Source organism: Lynx rufus, unplaced genomic scaffold (genome assembly GCF_022079265.1).
Source record: "Lynx rufus isolate CCGP_SWC_20201006 ecotype Redwood Valley unplaced genomic scaffold, mLynRuf1.p SCAF_5, whole genome shotgun sequence".
Classification (NCBI taxonomy): domain Eukaryota; kingdom Metazoa; phylum Chordata; class Mammalia; order Carnivora; family Felidae; genus Lynx; species Lynx rufus.
The window spans coordinates 30,001,929-30,018,438 of record NW_025814867.1 but is presented as its reverse complement, the minus strand read 5'-3'; the positions used below and the strand labels follow the sequence as shown (position 1 = coordinate 30,018,438).

The window sequence follows — 16,510 nt, the reverse complement described above, 5'->3', positions numbered from 1 at the left end:
ACTTTCAGGGGTCTAACGGGATGTCAACGAGCTGTTCAGGGGCTGCCGAGGGGCTGAGGTGTGGATGGCAGGGCCCTCCTCACCTCAGCTAGAACCGCCTCATCCATGTGTATGAAATGATGTTATATTTTACTATGGAAAAATGGCTTTTTCAAAGGGATTCCACTGCTGAAGAGAAGTTTGGGGACTAAGGTCTTAAGCCAGCATCAGCCATAAGTGCTGTGGAGGCCCTACTTCTCTCCAAGAAATGAGCCCAGGCCCTGGCGGTGCTGGAGGGGCCAAATCCAGATGGACAGGGCTCGGGCACCACAGGCCTTCCTCCCCATTGTGGGGTGCTTTGCTACCCCTCCTCACCCAGACCTTTTAAAGTCAGCCTCAGGTAGCTTAGCCTTTCTAGTCTGACAGTTACAATCATTTCTTGAAAAAATGATAGAGAAATAAAAGGATGGGGAGATAAAAATCTAAGAAGCATAAATGAAAGCTTTGCTTCTGGGTATGGGTTTCAGAATCTTCTAGAACCATGTCTAGCCAGGGGCCGGAGCAACCCCCTAGATCAGGCTAGGCTGCCTCCCCGCGCACCTTCACACCCCCTTTCTGTATATATTATAAACCATCTTACTCTTGGCCACAAAGCAGGAATCTTCTGAGCAATTGTGTCTTCTTGAAAAAGCCTATCATTCATTCATTCACTCATTCATTCATTCATTTATTCAACAAATATTTAATGAGCACTAACTATGTGTCAAACACTGCTCTAGGTATGGAGAGGCAGAAATGGACAGACAGATAAAAACCTCTGCTCATATATCATTCTAATGATAAATATGACATTTGTTTACAGAAATAAATAAAATTTGGTAAATCAGATTACAGTAAGTGCTATGAAGAAAGATAAAGTCATGGAGGGAAGTGGTGGTTTTATTTTAAATAACTTTTTATATAAATTCTATTTAAATTATGAAAATATTTAAATAGAACTTAAATTATAAAATGTATTTAGAGGCACTTGGGTAGCTTAGTCGGTTGAGCGTCTGACTCTTGACTTTGGCTCATGTCATGATCTCAGGGTTGTGGGACTAAGCCCCACATCAGGCTCTGCACTGAGCATGAAGCCTGCTTAGGATTCTCTGTCTCTCCATCTGTCCCTTCCCTACTTGTGTGCATGCACGTACACACGCTCTCTCTAAGATAAATTTAAAATATATGTATTTAAATATAACTTATAAAAATATTTAAATACAATTTAAATTATAAAATATATTTAAAATAACTTAAATTATAAGTTATACTTAATTATCATAAATATAAGTTATATTTAATTCATTTTTTATTGAGATATAATTGACATTTAACATAATATTAGTTTCAGGTATACAGCCTAACAATTCGCCTTTGCGTATATTGCAAAATGATCTCCGCAATAAGTCTAGTTAACATCCAGCACCTCACACAGTTACAGCTTGTTTTTCTTCTGATGAGAACAGTTAAGATCCATGGTCTTAGCCACTTTCAAATAAACGATACAGTGTTATTAACTAGAGTCGCCATGGTGGGCATTACATCCCAGTACTTACTTATTTTATAACTAGAAGTTTGTACCTTTTGAGCACCTTCACCCCTTTCACCCAGCGCCACTCCCTTATTTTTCAGAGAAGACCTTAATGAGACATTTCCACCTGAGCAGAGGTCTAAAGTAGGTTAGATGACAAGGGAGCCCTGTGGACACGTAAGAGAAGGGGCAACAAGTACAAAGGCCCGACGAGGGCATGTGTTAGAACAGCTAGAGGCAGAGCAGCTGGGGCGAGGGAGGAAGGGGGATGGAGGAGAGCACATCAGAGCCTTAACACAGAGGGAGGCAGGCCCCATAGGGCTCTGGAGGCTCTGGGACAGACTTTGCCTTTTACTGTTATGAGTTTGAGCAGAGGAAGCATGGTCTGACACGTCAACGGGATCACTCTGTCTGCCAGGTGGAAAATAGGCTGCAGGAAGGCAAGAGTGGCCCCCCTGGGGCCCAGTGAGGAGGCTGCTGCAATAGTTCAGGCAGGATGTGGCAGTGCCTTAGACCAGGAGGTAGTGAGGGAGGTGGAGAGAAGCACTCAGCTTTCAGGTGGCTATTGAGGGTCCAGCCAGGGGGATGTGCTGATGGTTGCACGTGGGTGTGAAAGAGCAGTCAGGGATGATGCTCAGGTGTCTTGCTTGGGGCATTGGCGGGATGCAGGTGCCATTGACTGAGATGAGGAGGACTGTGGAGGGGGAATGGGGGAAGATGAGACATGAGGTTTGGATGTGCTAAGCCTATGAGAATTAGAAGCACACACAGAGCATGTAAAGCCGTGGGACCGGGTAAGGTCACCAAGACAAGAGCAGAGTCGAGAGTTCAGGGGAGCAAGGAGGAACCAGCTAAGGAAATGGAGAGGGAGCCCCCAGGAGAAGAAAACTAGAAGGTGGGTGTCCTGGAAACTCAGTGAAAGAAGTGTTTCAGGGAGAAAGAAATGGTCACTGGAATCACATGGTGCTGAGAGGTCACGTAAGAAGAAAACTGAGAATTGGCCAGTTGGTGGTTTGGCAAGAGCCATGTAGCGAGACTCTGACCCCTATTTCCTGAGACAGGGGTGCATGCTTTTCCAGCCAGAAGACTGTGGTGTGGATAGGGCAGGGCTGTGAGTGCTGGCATTTAAGGCTCCTCCAGTCCAGGTGAGCTTACATTCTGGGGCAGAGGGCATCTCTTTGGATAGAGTTGTAGTCAGAAGATCTGCTAGCAGCCCTTTTATCATTTGAGACCCTGCTCCCCAGGCTGAGCCTTCAGTTCCCTCCCCTGGCTCAGGGTGGGGCTCAGAGACCACACCTTCCAGGGAGCACCAAGAATGTGGAGTTACTGATGTTTGCAGCCTGGAAGGAACTCAGGGGGTGGTTTGGTCCTCCTCCCTCACTAGCAGGGGTGGAAGTAGGCCCAAGGAGGGCCAGGGGCAGGTCAGTAGCAGACGTGCTGGGACAGGAACCCACTGCTCCAAGAGACAGGAGACCAGTCTACCTAGGACTGGGTGCTTTAAATTCAGTAGTCCCTGCTCAAGCCACCTCCTAACCCCATAACATGGGCAAGTTATCTGATATTCTGAGCCCCACTTTTGTCATAAAGAGAGAGTTGTTCCAGGATGAAGTGAGATAGCACACGTTGCTTGGTGATTTTCTGACTACTGAGCCAGAGTCTTTAGGGCATTTAGAGAACATGTGCTTTGATAGGAGCCAGCCAGAACTGGAGGCTCCCTTGGACTTTGCCCCCAAAAGATTTGGTTCTAAGATGGTTGAAATTTAGGCTGTGAGCTTTACATGGTCTCTAGATACTTCCCTTGGTCTGGTCCAGAAGGCTGAGGCTGGTAAGGGTTTCTGCCAATAGGGGAGAGCTGAAAGAGCGCATGCTGGACCCTCTGTGAGGGTCTCTGGGCAAGGCTGACCCTGGGCGGCCTCTCACCTCTCTGCTTTTCCTGGACCAGGTACAGTCAGGTCTTCCCTGTGGGTGGGTAGGGACAGAGTCTCAGGTCTCACTCAGCCCCTCTGCTCTCTCTGCAGATCAGCAACGCCATCCTCATCATCTTCGTCAGCTACTTTGGCAGCCGGGTGCACCGTCCACGGCTGATTGGCATTGGGGGTCTCCTCCTAGCTTCGGGTGCCTTTGTCCTCACTCTCCCACACTTCCTCTCAGAGCCCTACCAGTACACCTTGACCAGTGTTGGTAAGTGGCCTCCAAGAGGATAAGGAAGGAGTGGGCATCTCACCAAAGTTGGTTGGGATGCCACTGGGGCAGTGGATACCATTCTGGGCCATGCTGTCCCCTCCCACCAGAAAGCATCCTTGGATTTCATTGTTTTGTTTCTCCCCAAAGCACATCTGAAAGTGAGAACATATGGAATCATGAAGAACTTTGGAGCAGCCCTGGCTTGCTGAGGTCAGAGCGTGAAGCTGGTGGCTCACCTCCCCCTGTGATTCTCTGTAATTCCCTGTGCTTTGTGCCAGGAATGACCCAGCGCACACAAGTGGGGACGCTTGTGAGCAGTGCCTGTGATGGGCTTGTGGAGGGTCAAAGCATTGACCATGATGAGATCTGTGGATTTTCTGCATGTTTGATCATGTGTTTAATACTTCCCAACATTTTACATTCATCCATCACTCTTGAGGTCACAACACGCTTACACTGTGATCTCATTGGAGTCCCCTTGACACCTGTGAAGGGGAGAGAAGAGGTCTAAGATGAAAAGTTGGCACTCAAAGCTGTCCAGTAACTTTCCCAAGGGTACCAGTCAGGGAGAGACAGACCCGGGTCTCCCGATTCTTGGACAAGTGGCCTTTCTGAGACAGGGAGTCCCTGGTTCTTAGCGATGTGCCCTGTAGTATAAGGAGAGATGTAGGAGAATTTTACACAAGTAATGAACGAGACATTAAATAACACCCGATTGCCCAGTAAGAGTTCCCTTTTCTTAAAAAGTTATTTTATTTTTGGGGAGCCTGGGTGGCTCAGTCAGTTAAGCATCCGACCTCGGCTCAGGTCATGATCTCACAGTTCGTGGGTTTGAGCCCCGCGTCGGGCTCTGTGCTGACAGCTCAGAACCTGGAGCCTGCTTCAGATTCTGTGTCTCCCTCTCTCTCTGTCCCTCGCCTGCTCACACTCTATCTCTCTCTCTCAAAAATAAACATAAAAAAAATTAAAGTGTACAATCCAGCAGTTCTGGCATGTTATTTTAAAATTGTGATAAAGTATATATAAAACATAAAATACGCCATCTTAACTGATAGAAGTGTACAATTCAGTGGCATTCATTACATTCACGGTATTGTGCAACTATCACCACTATTTCCAAAACTTTTTCGTCAACCCTAAGCAGACACTCCGTACTGATGAAGCAGTAACTCCGAATTCTTCTCTCCCTGCAGCCCCTGGTTACCTCTAATCTGCTTTCTGTCTCTATGAATTGGCCCAATCTAGATATTTCATATCAGTGGAATCATACAATATGTGTCCTTTTGTACGTGGCTTATTTCAATTTGTAACATGTTTTCAAAATTTATCCACGTTGAACTTGTATCAAGAACTTCATTTGTTTGTGGCTGAATAGTATGCCCTTGTATGGATGCAACACATTTTATGTATCCACTCACCTGTTGATGGACACTTGGGTTGTCAGATACCCCTTTTCAAAAAAGAAAGAAGACATTAACACCTTCTTGACTTCTCACTTCTTCCCCAGAGGTGGCCACTCTCCTGTAGTTGGTGTGCTTAAGCCCGTTGTTTATTTGTATGCTTTTCTTCCTTCTACTGTTATGTCCTATTTCTTTAGTCTTATTTTTTTTTCTTCTACTCGTTTGGAAGGTATACATTATTAGTTATCCTTATGTTGAAACATTAAAAAAATTATTAGTGAGTAAAATTGCCTTTGTGTTAGGGGTGACACGCAGTTCTATAAATGTGAATACATTTATAGATTGTGTAACCACCACAGTGATATACAGAGCAGTCCCATTACTCCAACACCCCCATCATGCTATTCCTTTATGGTCATGCTCTCCTCAACCACTGCAACCATTAGCCCAGTTCCATCACTATAATTTGTGGCTTTTGAGAATATCACAGAAATGGAAATATATAGCATATAACATCTTGAAACTAGATTTATTTCTGCACCATAGATATTTGAAATTCACTTACATTGTTGCACGTATCAGCAGTTCATTCCTTTTTTATGGCTTAATAGTATTCCATTGTATGGCTCTACCACAGTTTATCCATTTACCTGTTGAAAGACATTTGAATTGTTTCCAGTTTGCACCAATACAAATAGAGCTGCTGTAAATATTTACATATAGTTTTTTTTGGTAAATATAAGTTTATGATGTTGAACATCTTTTCATGTGCTTATTTGTCAGGCATGTATTCTTTTGGGGGAGGTGTCTGTTCAGGCCTTCTGCCCATTTTGTAATTGAATTATTTGTTTTCTTATGGTTGAATTTGAGAGTTCTTTATACATTCTGAATACAGATTCTTTACTGGACATCAGATTTGCAAATATTTTCTCCCAGTCCTCAGCTTTTCCTTTATATTCTTTTAACAGTGTCATTTCCAAAGCAAAAGTTTTTCATTTTGATGAAATACAATTTATCATTATTTCTCTTTAATGGATCTTGCTTTTGGTGCACATTTAAGAACTCTTTGCCTAATCCCAGATCAGGAAGATTTTCTCGTGTGTGTGTGTGTGTGTGTGTGTGTGTGTGTGTGTGTGTGTGTTTCCGTGTTTCCTTAAATTGTATAGCTTTATATTTAGATCTATGATCCACTTGAGTTAGTTTTTTATAAGATTCCTTTCCTTCTTTTTGCATATGGATATTAAATTGTTTTAGTATCATTTGTCAAAAAAGACTGTCTTTTCTCCACTAAATATTTTTTGCACCATTATCCAAAATCAATGGGAGGGCCTGGGTGGCTCAGTTGGTTAAGCACCCTACTCTTGATCTCAGCTCAAATCTTGATCTTGGGTTGTGAGTTCAAGCCCCGTGTTGGGCTCTGGGCTGGGCATGAAGGCTACATTAAAAAAAAATCAATTGGTCATATTTGTGTGGGTCTTTTTCTAGACTTTCTATTCTTTTCCATTAGTTTTTGTGTCTGTTCTCTCCCACTGTCACACTGTCATGATTATTGTAGTTTTATAGTTTTTTTGTATTGGTTAACATTTTATTCATTTATTATTTAAATTTTAATTAGTTAATATACAGTGCAATATTGGTTTCAGAAGTAGAATTAAGTGATTCATCACCTACATACAACCCCCAGTGCTCATCACAAGTGCCCTCCTTAATGCCCATCACCCATCTAGCCCATCTCCCACCCACCTCCTTCCATCAACCCTCAGTTTGTTCTCTATCATTAAGAGTCTCTTTTGGTCTGTTTCCCTTTCTTTCTTTTTCCTCTCCTTCCCATATGTTCATCTCCTTTTCTCTTAAATTCCACATATGAGTGAAATCATATGGTATTGATCTTTCTCTGATTGACTTATTTTGCTTAGCATAATACATTCTAGTTCCATCCAATTCATTGCAAATGGAATACACACACACACACACACACACACACACACACCACATCTTCTCTATTCATTCATCACTTGATGGACATTTCAGCTTTCTCCATACTTTGGCTATTGTTGATAATGCTGCTATAAACATTGGGTGCATGTACCCCTTTGAATCTTTATTTTTGTATCTTTGAGTAAATACCTAGTAGTGCAATTGCTGGATCATAGGGTAGTTCTATTTTTAGTTGGTTTCTTTTTTTTTTTTTAATTTTTAAAAATGTTTATTTATTTTGAGAGAGAGAGAGCATACATGTGAGCAGCAGAGGGGGAGAGGGAGAGAAAGAATCCCAAGCATGCTCTGCGCTGCCAGCATAGAGCCTGATATAGGGCTAGAACTCATGAACTGTGAGATCATGACCTGAGCTGAAATCAAGAGTCAGACCCTTAACCACTTGAGCCAGTTAGGTGCCCCTATTTTTAGTTTATTGAGAAACCTCCATACTGTTCTCTAGAGTGGCTACACCAGTTTGCATTCCCACCAGTAGTGTAAGAGGAATCCCCTTTCTCTACATCCTCACCCCTACCTGTTGCTTCTTGTGCTATTAATTTTAGCCATTCTGAGAGGTGTGAAGTAGTATCACGGTTTTGATTTGTATTTCCCTGCTGATGAGTGATATTGAGCATCTTTTCATGTGTTTCTTAGCCATCTGGATGTCTTCTTTGGAAAAGTGTCTATTCAGGTCTTCTGCCCATTTCTTTACTGGGTTGTTTTTTGTTTTTTGTTTTGTTTGTTTTCTTTTTTTTTTTTTTTTTGCTTTTTTTTGGATGTTGAGTTTGATAAGTTCTTTATAGATTTTGGTTACTAACCTTTTATCAGATATGTCATTTGCAAATATCTTCTTCCATTCTGTCAGTTGCCTTTGAGTTTTGTTGATTGTTTCCTTCACTGTGCAGAGGATTTTTATCTTGATGAAGTCCCAGTAGTTCATGTTTTCTTTTGTTTTCCTTGCCTCTGGTGACATGTCTAGTAAGAAGTTGCTGTGGCCGAGGTCAAAGAGATTGCTGCCTGAGTTCTCCTTTGGATTTTGATATAGCATTACTCTTACATGCTGGAAACATAGCAAGCTTTTAAAACACACAAACAACAGAAACTTAGCCAAAATAACAAGATGGGGAATTCTTCCCAAAACATAGAAGACACCAGAGAAACCCTTGCTGCAGAGATCAAAGACCTAAAAACTAGTCAGGCTGAATTATAGAATGCTATAACTGAGATGCAATACAGACTGAATACAATGACAATGAGGATTGAAGAAGCAGAGGAGAGAATAGATGATATAGAAGATAAAATTATGCAAAATCATGAAGCTGAAAAAAAGAGGACAAGAAAATTATTAGATCATGAGGAGAGACTTAGAGAACTTAGTGATTCTATGAAACAAAACACTATCCGTATCATAGGAGTCCCAGAAGAAGAAGAGTGGGGAAAGGGGGCAGAAGGTTTATTTGACCAAGTTATAGCTGAGAAATTCCCTAATCTGGGAACGGAAACAGGCATTCAAGTCCAAGAGGCACAGAGAACTCCCCTCAAAATCAACAAAAACAGGTTAACACCATGACATATCATAGTGAAACTTGCAAAATACAAAGATAAAGAGAGAATTTTGAAAACAGCGGGGGCCAAAATGTCCCTAACCTACAAGGGGAGACACATAAGATTAGCAGATCTGTCCACTGAAATTTGGAAGGCCAGAAAGCAGTGGCAAGAAATATTCAATGTGCTGAATGGGAAAAATATGCAGCCAAGAATTCTTTATGCAACAAGGCTGTTCATACAGAATAAAAGAAGAGACAAAGAGTTTCCCAGACAAACAGAAACTAAAGGAGTTTGTGACCACTAAACCAGCACTGCAAGAAAGTTTAGTGGGGATTCTCTGAGTGGAGGGGGCGGGGGGGGGGGGCAGGGAAGACAACCAAAGCAACAATGATTACAAAGGATCAGAGAACATCACCAGAAACACCAAATCTACAGGTAACACAATGGCACTAAATTCATATCTTTTAATAATCACTCTCAATGTAAATGGATTAAATACTCCAATCAAAAGACATAAGGTTATCAGAACACATAAAAAACCAAGATATATCAATATGCTGCCTACAAGAGACTCATTTTAGACCTAAAGCCACCTGCAGATTGAAAGTGAGGGGATGAAGAACCATCTATCATGCTCATGGACGTCAAAAGAAAGCTGAAGTAGCCATACTTAGACAAACTAGACTTCAAAACAAAGACTGTAACAAGAGATGAAGAAGAGCATTATATCATAATTAAGAGGCAGTTTTATAGTTTTGAGACTTAAAATTGGGTACTGTGATTCCTCCAATTTTATTTTTCTTGAAATTATTTTATCAATTCTTATTTCTTCCCATATAAATTTTATAATCAGTTTGTGTATATATAAAAAAAATCCTTCTGGAATTTTTATTCAAATTGCATTAAATTCATAGATCAATTTGGGGATAATGGACATGTTTACTCAGTTGGCAAGTCCATGAACACAGTATGCCTCACCCTTACCCTCACATTTTCACACTGACCTATGATGTAACAAACTCTAAAGATGACAAATGTCTCTATTTTCCAACAGAACAAAGTAAGGTTGCTAGGATGTTTTACTACTTGGTCTCCTCTTCCATCTTCCATGTTTTTGTTGACCAGTACTTTAGTTCTGCCTGTCTTTAACCTCCCCCCAGTGCTCATTATTATTATAATTGTTGTTACTTAAAAAGTCAGCACTTATGCAAATTTACCCACACGTTTACCAGTTTCTTTGCTCACAATTGCTTCTTGCATTTCACCTACCCCCTGTTGATTTAATTTCCTTTTTCCTGAAATATATTCTTTAGCATTACTTTCAGGTGGACCTATGGATGAGAAAATATCTAAGTCTATGTCAGAAAATGACAATTTTACCCTTGTTCTTACATTGTAGTTTAGTTAGTTTAGTTTAGCTGCAAGCAGGATTTTAAATTCACAGTTATTTCTTCTCAGTGCTTTGAAGGTACTTCAAAGCCTCTGTCTTCGGGCTTCTCTCATTGGGGCTTCTCCATCAGTCAAATTGTCATCCCTTTGTAGGAATTCCATTTTTTCTCTCTAGTTGTCTTTAAGATTTTTCTCTCTTTTTTTGTGGTATTGCATGTGTACCATACAGTGTCTAAACATAAGTTAATTTTTCATGTCTATTTTGAAGTTCAATGTGCTGTTTCTTTTGAAGATTAAAGTTTTTCTTTGATTCTGAAAATTTTTCAGTCAAGAATGTTCCTGATATTGCATATTGCACGGCCCTATTTCTCCGTTCTTTCCTCTAAAGATCCATAAATATATATATTTTTATTCCCGTTCTCCTTGTCTCTCATCTTTCATAGTTTCAAGTGCCTTATTCATCTAAGCTGCTTCCTTTGTGATTTCCTCAGATATGTCTTCCTGTTCACTTAGTCTCCCTCCAACTCTCTTCATCTGATGTCCAACTCCTAGTATACATTGTATATCTTAATGGCTCTATATATTTTGCTAACTTCCAAAAGTTATTACGATAGTTTTTCAAATCTATCTGCTCGATCTTCATGGTTTTTGATATTTACTTATGATTTATGTTTTTATTTAGGTCTCTTGAGTTATTTTAAACATTTTAATTTTATAGTCTTTTTCAGTCCATTAGCTGAAGTTTTGGGAATGCTAATCCTCCCATTTTTGTGTTTGCTTGTTCTTGTTCACAGTGGCTTATTTCCTGTGTGTTCTGTCATGTTTGGCTGTGGGGTCATTTGCAGTGGGATTTTTTTCTTCTGCAGAAATTTGTGTGTTCTTGGTTGGGAAATAGCCTTACAAAGTGGTTTTGCATTTGTATTCACTTGGCACACCAGGAACAACCCTGCTTTGGTGCTAATTTTATGATAATTTATTGGCTTGGGATAAACTTGCACTTCTTTTCAGGGATGTAAGAAGGGACAGTGGTTTTGTGATGAACAGCAGTGAGAGGCCAATCCACAAATGCTCATCCTTGGCCCGCTGTATTGGAATTGAAGATGTCTGAGGATAAATGAGCCATCAGAAAATAGGCCAAGGGACAACTGATTTTTGTTTGCTTAAATACCAGGCTTTTTTTGTTGTTGTTATATGTGGAGGTCAGATTCGAGAGGTGAATCACTTAGAATGACAGAAGGGATTCCTTTATAGGTTGTGAGACCTATGGTAGAGAGAGACAGGTGGCTGGATTGGAAAAAGAATGGAACAGGAATAATAGCATCTAGTGATGAGATGTCTGTTGGGTTCTGATCATGGGAATATTTTAGATTTCTACATAAATCACCAGTGAACTAATCTTTTATCATGAACACATTGTGGCCTTGTGTCTATTTGGACTGTGTAGGGAGTGAATCCTTCAAGTAGGTCCAGGAGGAAGACAGAACCAAATCTAGGGGTTCTACCATGCTCTTTCTCCTCCTCAGTCTAGACAAGGGGTTTGAGGCCAGCTCTGAAAGAGAGTCAGGCGTTCCTGGCCACCCTCCCAAGGAGCTGTGTGCCAAGCCCACTCCAGACCCAGTGTCCCTGCCCTTCCCCACCAGCATGAGGACTGGGTTGATGAAATCAGCAAGGGAGCCTGGGGCGCGGGGGCCAGACTGATGGGAGGGCTTCCTGCCAGGCACCACACACCATGGGTTGGTGGGTTGGCTGCCTGCAGCCTGGGCCACATACCAGTGGCATTTCCTTCGCACAGAGAAGTCACCACAGAGGGTGGTTAGAGACAGGCGGGCCTCTGCAAGCAGTCGCTCTGCTCCTTGTTAAGGATGGTCCGTTGGCTGGGGTTCAGCCCACCAAGATCTTCCCTGCTCAGAGTTCACTCTGCCATTCCCTCCTTGACCTCAGTGCTCTTAGCCAAACTCCAGTGAAAGGGGACTGAAGGGCATGGGGACAGGGACCACAGCTTGCCTCTCAGCCTGTGGGGAGGAATCGTAGGCCAGTAGAGGAAACTTTTTCTTTGTCGTTGCTCATTTTGTGTGTGTAAATTCTATCTGCGATGGTGAAGCCAGCAGTCTCCCTTACTCTGGCTGGGTTCAGAGCAGCAGCTGGAAGTGCTAGGGCAGAGCCACCTTCAGGGCATCTTCCCAGTGCCAGGAGGTGGGATGAGGAGGACTTTGGCTCAGGAGCCACATCCATCGGATCTATCAGGGGCTGTGTGCTGGGCTCCAGTGCAGCATGGGCAGGCGCTGTGCTAAAATGTGCAAATGAAAATATTCAGAAAGTCTTACTTCATGGGAAAAGTTTGAAATGCGACTCCTATTTCAAATGCATTCCTACGGGAACTTTAGTTTTGAATTATGCAAGGCGATCAGGAACAAATGAATTTTATTAAATGCACCACCCTGAGTGGTGTTCTGGAGTCAGGCAGTCCTCGGGATTTGACACTCCCTCACAGTGCGGCCCAGGCAACCTCCTCCACAGCTCTGAGGCTCAGTTCCTCCCTACATGAAATGGACCCTCGCTCACAGGGCTTCAAGGGCTGGGAAGATGCATGCTCAGAATTTGGTGGGGACAAGATATGTATTATGCTGGTTAAACTAGGGTCACAAATGAGGGGGAGGCCTGCTTCCTGTGGTGAGCAGAGTCTCACAGCTCATGACTGATGGGCCTGTTGTCCTGGGGGCTTCGAAGGCAGCTTCCCCCCGGTCCTCACTGTAGGTCTTCTGCTGTGGCTCAGAGCAGGGCTTGTCCCTCAACCTAGTCCCTGCTGCATCCTCCATATGTGAGTCAGTAGGATTCCTCTTAGTTGAAGCTTAGGCTGCTTTTCTGCTCTCTTCCCAGACCCTCAGTTAGAGCAGCCTGGTATTATGGAGAGAGCACAGACTTCAACATTTAAATGGCTAAGCCATCTACTTGCCAAGCTCCTACTTTAACTTTCTGAACCTCGGTTTCCTTGTCTGTAAAATAGAACCCATAATACCTTCACTTTCAGGGTGTCCTGGGGGCAAAATCAACACAAGATAGTATAGGTGAAGTGCCTGGCCTGTGTTAGCTGTCCAGCACATTTTTCTTGGCCTGCCCTTGTTGTGACATTTGAAATTTGTTACTCATGAGTAATGACCCCCAGACCTATTATGTCCTGATTGCTGATTTCGTCTCCTTGGAGCAAAGCTACTCCAGAAATGAACATGGGAAATGAAGAGTAACTATGTATTTTAGGAAAAAAAAAAAAAAAAAAAAAGAGGGGCTGAACATTGTGGAAATCATGGAGACCTTTAACAACTAATTGCTAATTTTAAAAAGGCCAGGCAGACATTTATGAATGTTTAGATTTTCTAAATGTCAGAGGGGTCCGGAAATGTGCCCTGGCGCCTTTAGAGAAAAGACTAGCTACCCAGCCAAACCTCCAAGACCACTTCTGGAAGGCGCAGCAAGGTTTCGGTAGATGGGAAACAGGCCAATGTGACACCAATTCTCTCAGGAGATAAGAGAGGAGTCTTCGGAAACCAGAGTCTGGCAGGACGAGGTGTAACCTCTGAAGGCTCCTGGGCCAAGTCCAGAGGGAAGTGGGCCCCTACACAGACAATGGATGCACACAGGCAAGGAGTTTCCTGTAAGATAAGAGGTGGGGGTTGGATTGTATTTTTGGAGCAGTCAAGAAAAGAAAGGGAAGAGTCATTTTCTAGTCCTTTATTCATAAATGTGCCAGCCCCTCACCCAGGCTCATTCATCCCTGAGAAGGAGGGTGGGAAGGAGGTGTAAGGAGGGGAAGCCTCTGGGCCCTGAGTGACTGTGCCCCTTGCTCAGTGGATGATAAGCAAGGCTTCGAATGAGCTCCCCAACCCCCAGAGCAGAATGCACTCCACTGAATGGTGGGAGCCATGCAGTGCCCTTCCGCTGGGAGAGCTGCTCATGGCAGACCAGCTTAGGGGTGTTCAGTGGGGGAACACCCAGCTGTAGTGTGAGATGGGTATGCTCAGAAGCTGTGTGGGGTAGACGGGAAGTATGAGTGTGTTTGTGGGGTAATTGTGTATAGGTGTGGAGGGGAGGGAGGTGTTTTATGTGTAGGGAGTTGAGGTGTACTGGTGTGGAGGGGAGGTGGATGTATTTGAAGATGGGAAAGGTGGGGGTGGAGCCATATGCAAGGGAAGAAAGGTGGGGGAGGTGTTTAGAGGGTGTAGGAGAACAGTGTGGATATGCGGGGGGTGGAGATGGGGATATACGTGACAGGGAAAGTGTGTGTGGCAGGGGTTGGAGGGGGTGTGGAGGTGGGGGGCATATGGGGGGAGGTGTAAGTGTGTGTGTGTGTGTGTTGGGGGGCATGAGTGGGTGGGCAGTTGGCGCAGTTGGATCTATTTAACCTGAAAAGAAAGAGAAAACAACAAGAGGGGAGAAATCACAAAACACATGGGGGTTATTAAATCAACTGAGGAAAAAACAGCCCCAAACGGATGAGCCCGACAAAAACTAATGAGATTTGATGTGGAACATTCTTTACTGCGGAGTGCAGGAAAGAGTAGAAACCACTGTGGAGAAGTGATAGAGAATGCTAAGCTGCAGTGTTGGACATTAGGGGAAGGAGCCAATGGGTCATCTCCATGGCAATAGCACCATGGTCTCTCTAAAGGCCCAAGCAGTTGATATTAGAGTAGTCGACTCTGTCAGGCTTTCTTCCCATCTGTTTTGTGGGCAAGCCACAATTCCCGCCCCCAACCTTGGCCAGCCTGGAAATGAGACCCCCTGTTCTCCTGGGTCTCCGGCTGAGGTCTGAGTAGGGACCTGAGCTTGGCTCACCCTCCCTGTCAGGCCCTCAGGGCTTGTTTAGTCATTTCCCCCATTCAGGAATGAGGCTGGGGTGGCAGCCGTGCTTGGGGCCGGGTGAGCTGTATCCTGCAAGTTGTATCCTGCATCCTGCTCCAGGGGAGAGTCACTTCTGCAGGATCCCTTAGGTGTGGTGGGGGGCTTGGAGGGTCTCCTTGGGAGAGTCAGCACATGGAGTAGAAAAGAAAGGCTGGTTACAATTCTACTGGCTTTGGGCACCCCAGGAAAACTGTTAGGGAGTGAGAGGTAGCCCCACAGAAAGAGTGCAGGCCCCTGTCCCGCTGGAGTATATGGTTTGAAGATACCATTGATCTCTCCTGCAGGAGGCCTGGGGCTCCCCGAGGATCCCTGGGGGACACAGGGAGGAACTTTCTGCTCTTCTTGCCACACCTGGTAGAGCAGAACTTCTGGCGGTACCCAGACACCTCCTGTGGCCCAAAGGCTTGAAATGGGAATCACCAGGCACATTTGGGCAGTGTGCTACCCACTAGGAGGCAGGAAACCAGCAAGAGCAGTTTCTTTCTCTCAGCGACAGGAGGAATTTTCAGGGTTCAGAGCTCGGATTGGCCACCATCAGAAAGGATGTGAGGCTCAGATCTAACAGGGGAGAAGAGCAAAGAGAAGTCAGGACCAACATGATGGTGTTAGGAGGTGGCACCTTTGGGAGGTGATTAGGTCACAAGGGTCGTGCCCTCATGAATGGGATCAGAGTGCTTATAAGACATCAGAGAACTCCCTCACTCTCTTTCTGCCTTGTGAGGACATAGAAGTCAGCAGTCTGCCACCCAGAAGAAGCTCTTGTTAGAACATATCTGTGCTGGCTCCCTGATCACAGACTGCCAGCTTCCAGAACTGTAATAAATGTCTGTTATTTACAAGCCACCCAGTCTATGACACTTTGGTATAACAGCCCAAACTGACTCTATTAGATTTGTTCTCTTTGGTTGCAGCCCCACTTTATACCCTCAGACCTAATTTTGAGCTTTCAGGCTTTGGACTATCTTGTTAACCATTCTTCCCAGCTTTGTGTCATTCACAATTTGTCAGCTGTTCCTGCTTTCACCCCAGGCCATGACAACGTGTTGAGTTGTGGGCAGTTAGGGCCACCATCTTCTGGGTCATACTGGCCCATTGATGCCTGCCCTGGGCATGCTTCGGGCCAGTTCTCCCCAGAGGACACTCCAGCCACGTGTCCGCATCTTGTCTACCAGGATATTATGACAGGCTTTGTCAAAAGGCTTCCTCCAGTCAAGTAACACCATGTTACAACTTCCTGCTGGTCTGGGAGCCCCACTAACAAAGGAAATGAGGTTGGTTTGGCATGGCTGACTCTTGATGAACTCATGTTGGCTCAGCTAATCACTTTTTTTTTTCCAAAGAGCTCCTCATCAGCCTACTGAATAAATCTGTGAATAATAAGTTCTGCTTCATTCCCAGTTGGAGGGTGCATAGTAAGTGCACATCTCTTCCAGAATTAAAATTAAATGACTTCGAGCCACCATCCTGCTCATTGAGGTATATTTTCCTTCCCTCCTATCCACTAAGAAACAGTTTTGATGACAAGCCAAGCCGGGTGATGCCTCCTTCCTTGGCCTGGTGGCAATTCCTC

At 44.0% G+C, this 16,510-nt stretch overlaps 1 protein-coding gene across 1 annotated transcript in view; it reads left to right on the top strand.

Annotated features, from left to right (window-relative positions):
- Positions 1 to 16,510, top strand: part of SLCO2A1 (solute carrier organic anion transporter family member 2A1) — an 80,731-nt gene that overhangs the window by 38,444 nt on the left and 25,777 nt on the right. Inside the window, exon 3 of the mRNA XM_047098654.1 lies at positions 3,568 to 3,730. Within this exon, the coding sequence (XP_046954610.1) occupies positions 3,568 to 3,730 (163 nt within the window). The remainder of the gene's footprint in view (positions 1 to 3,567; positions 3,731 to 16,510) is intronic.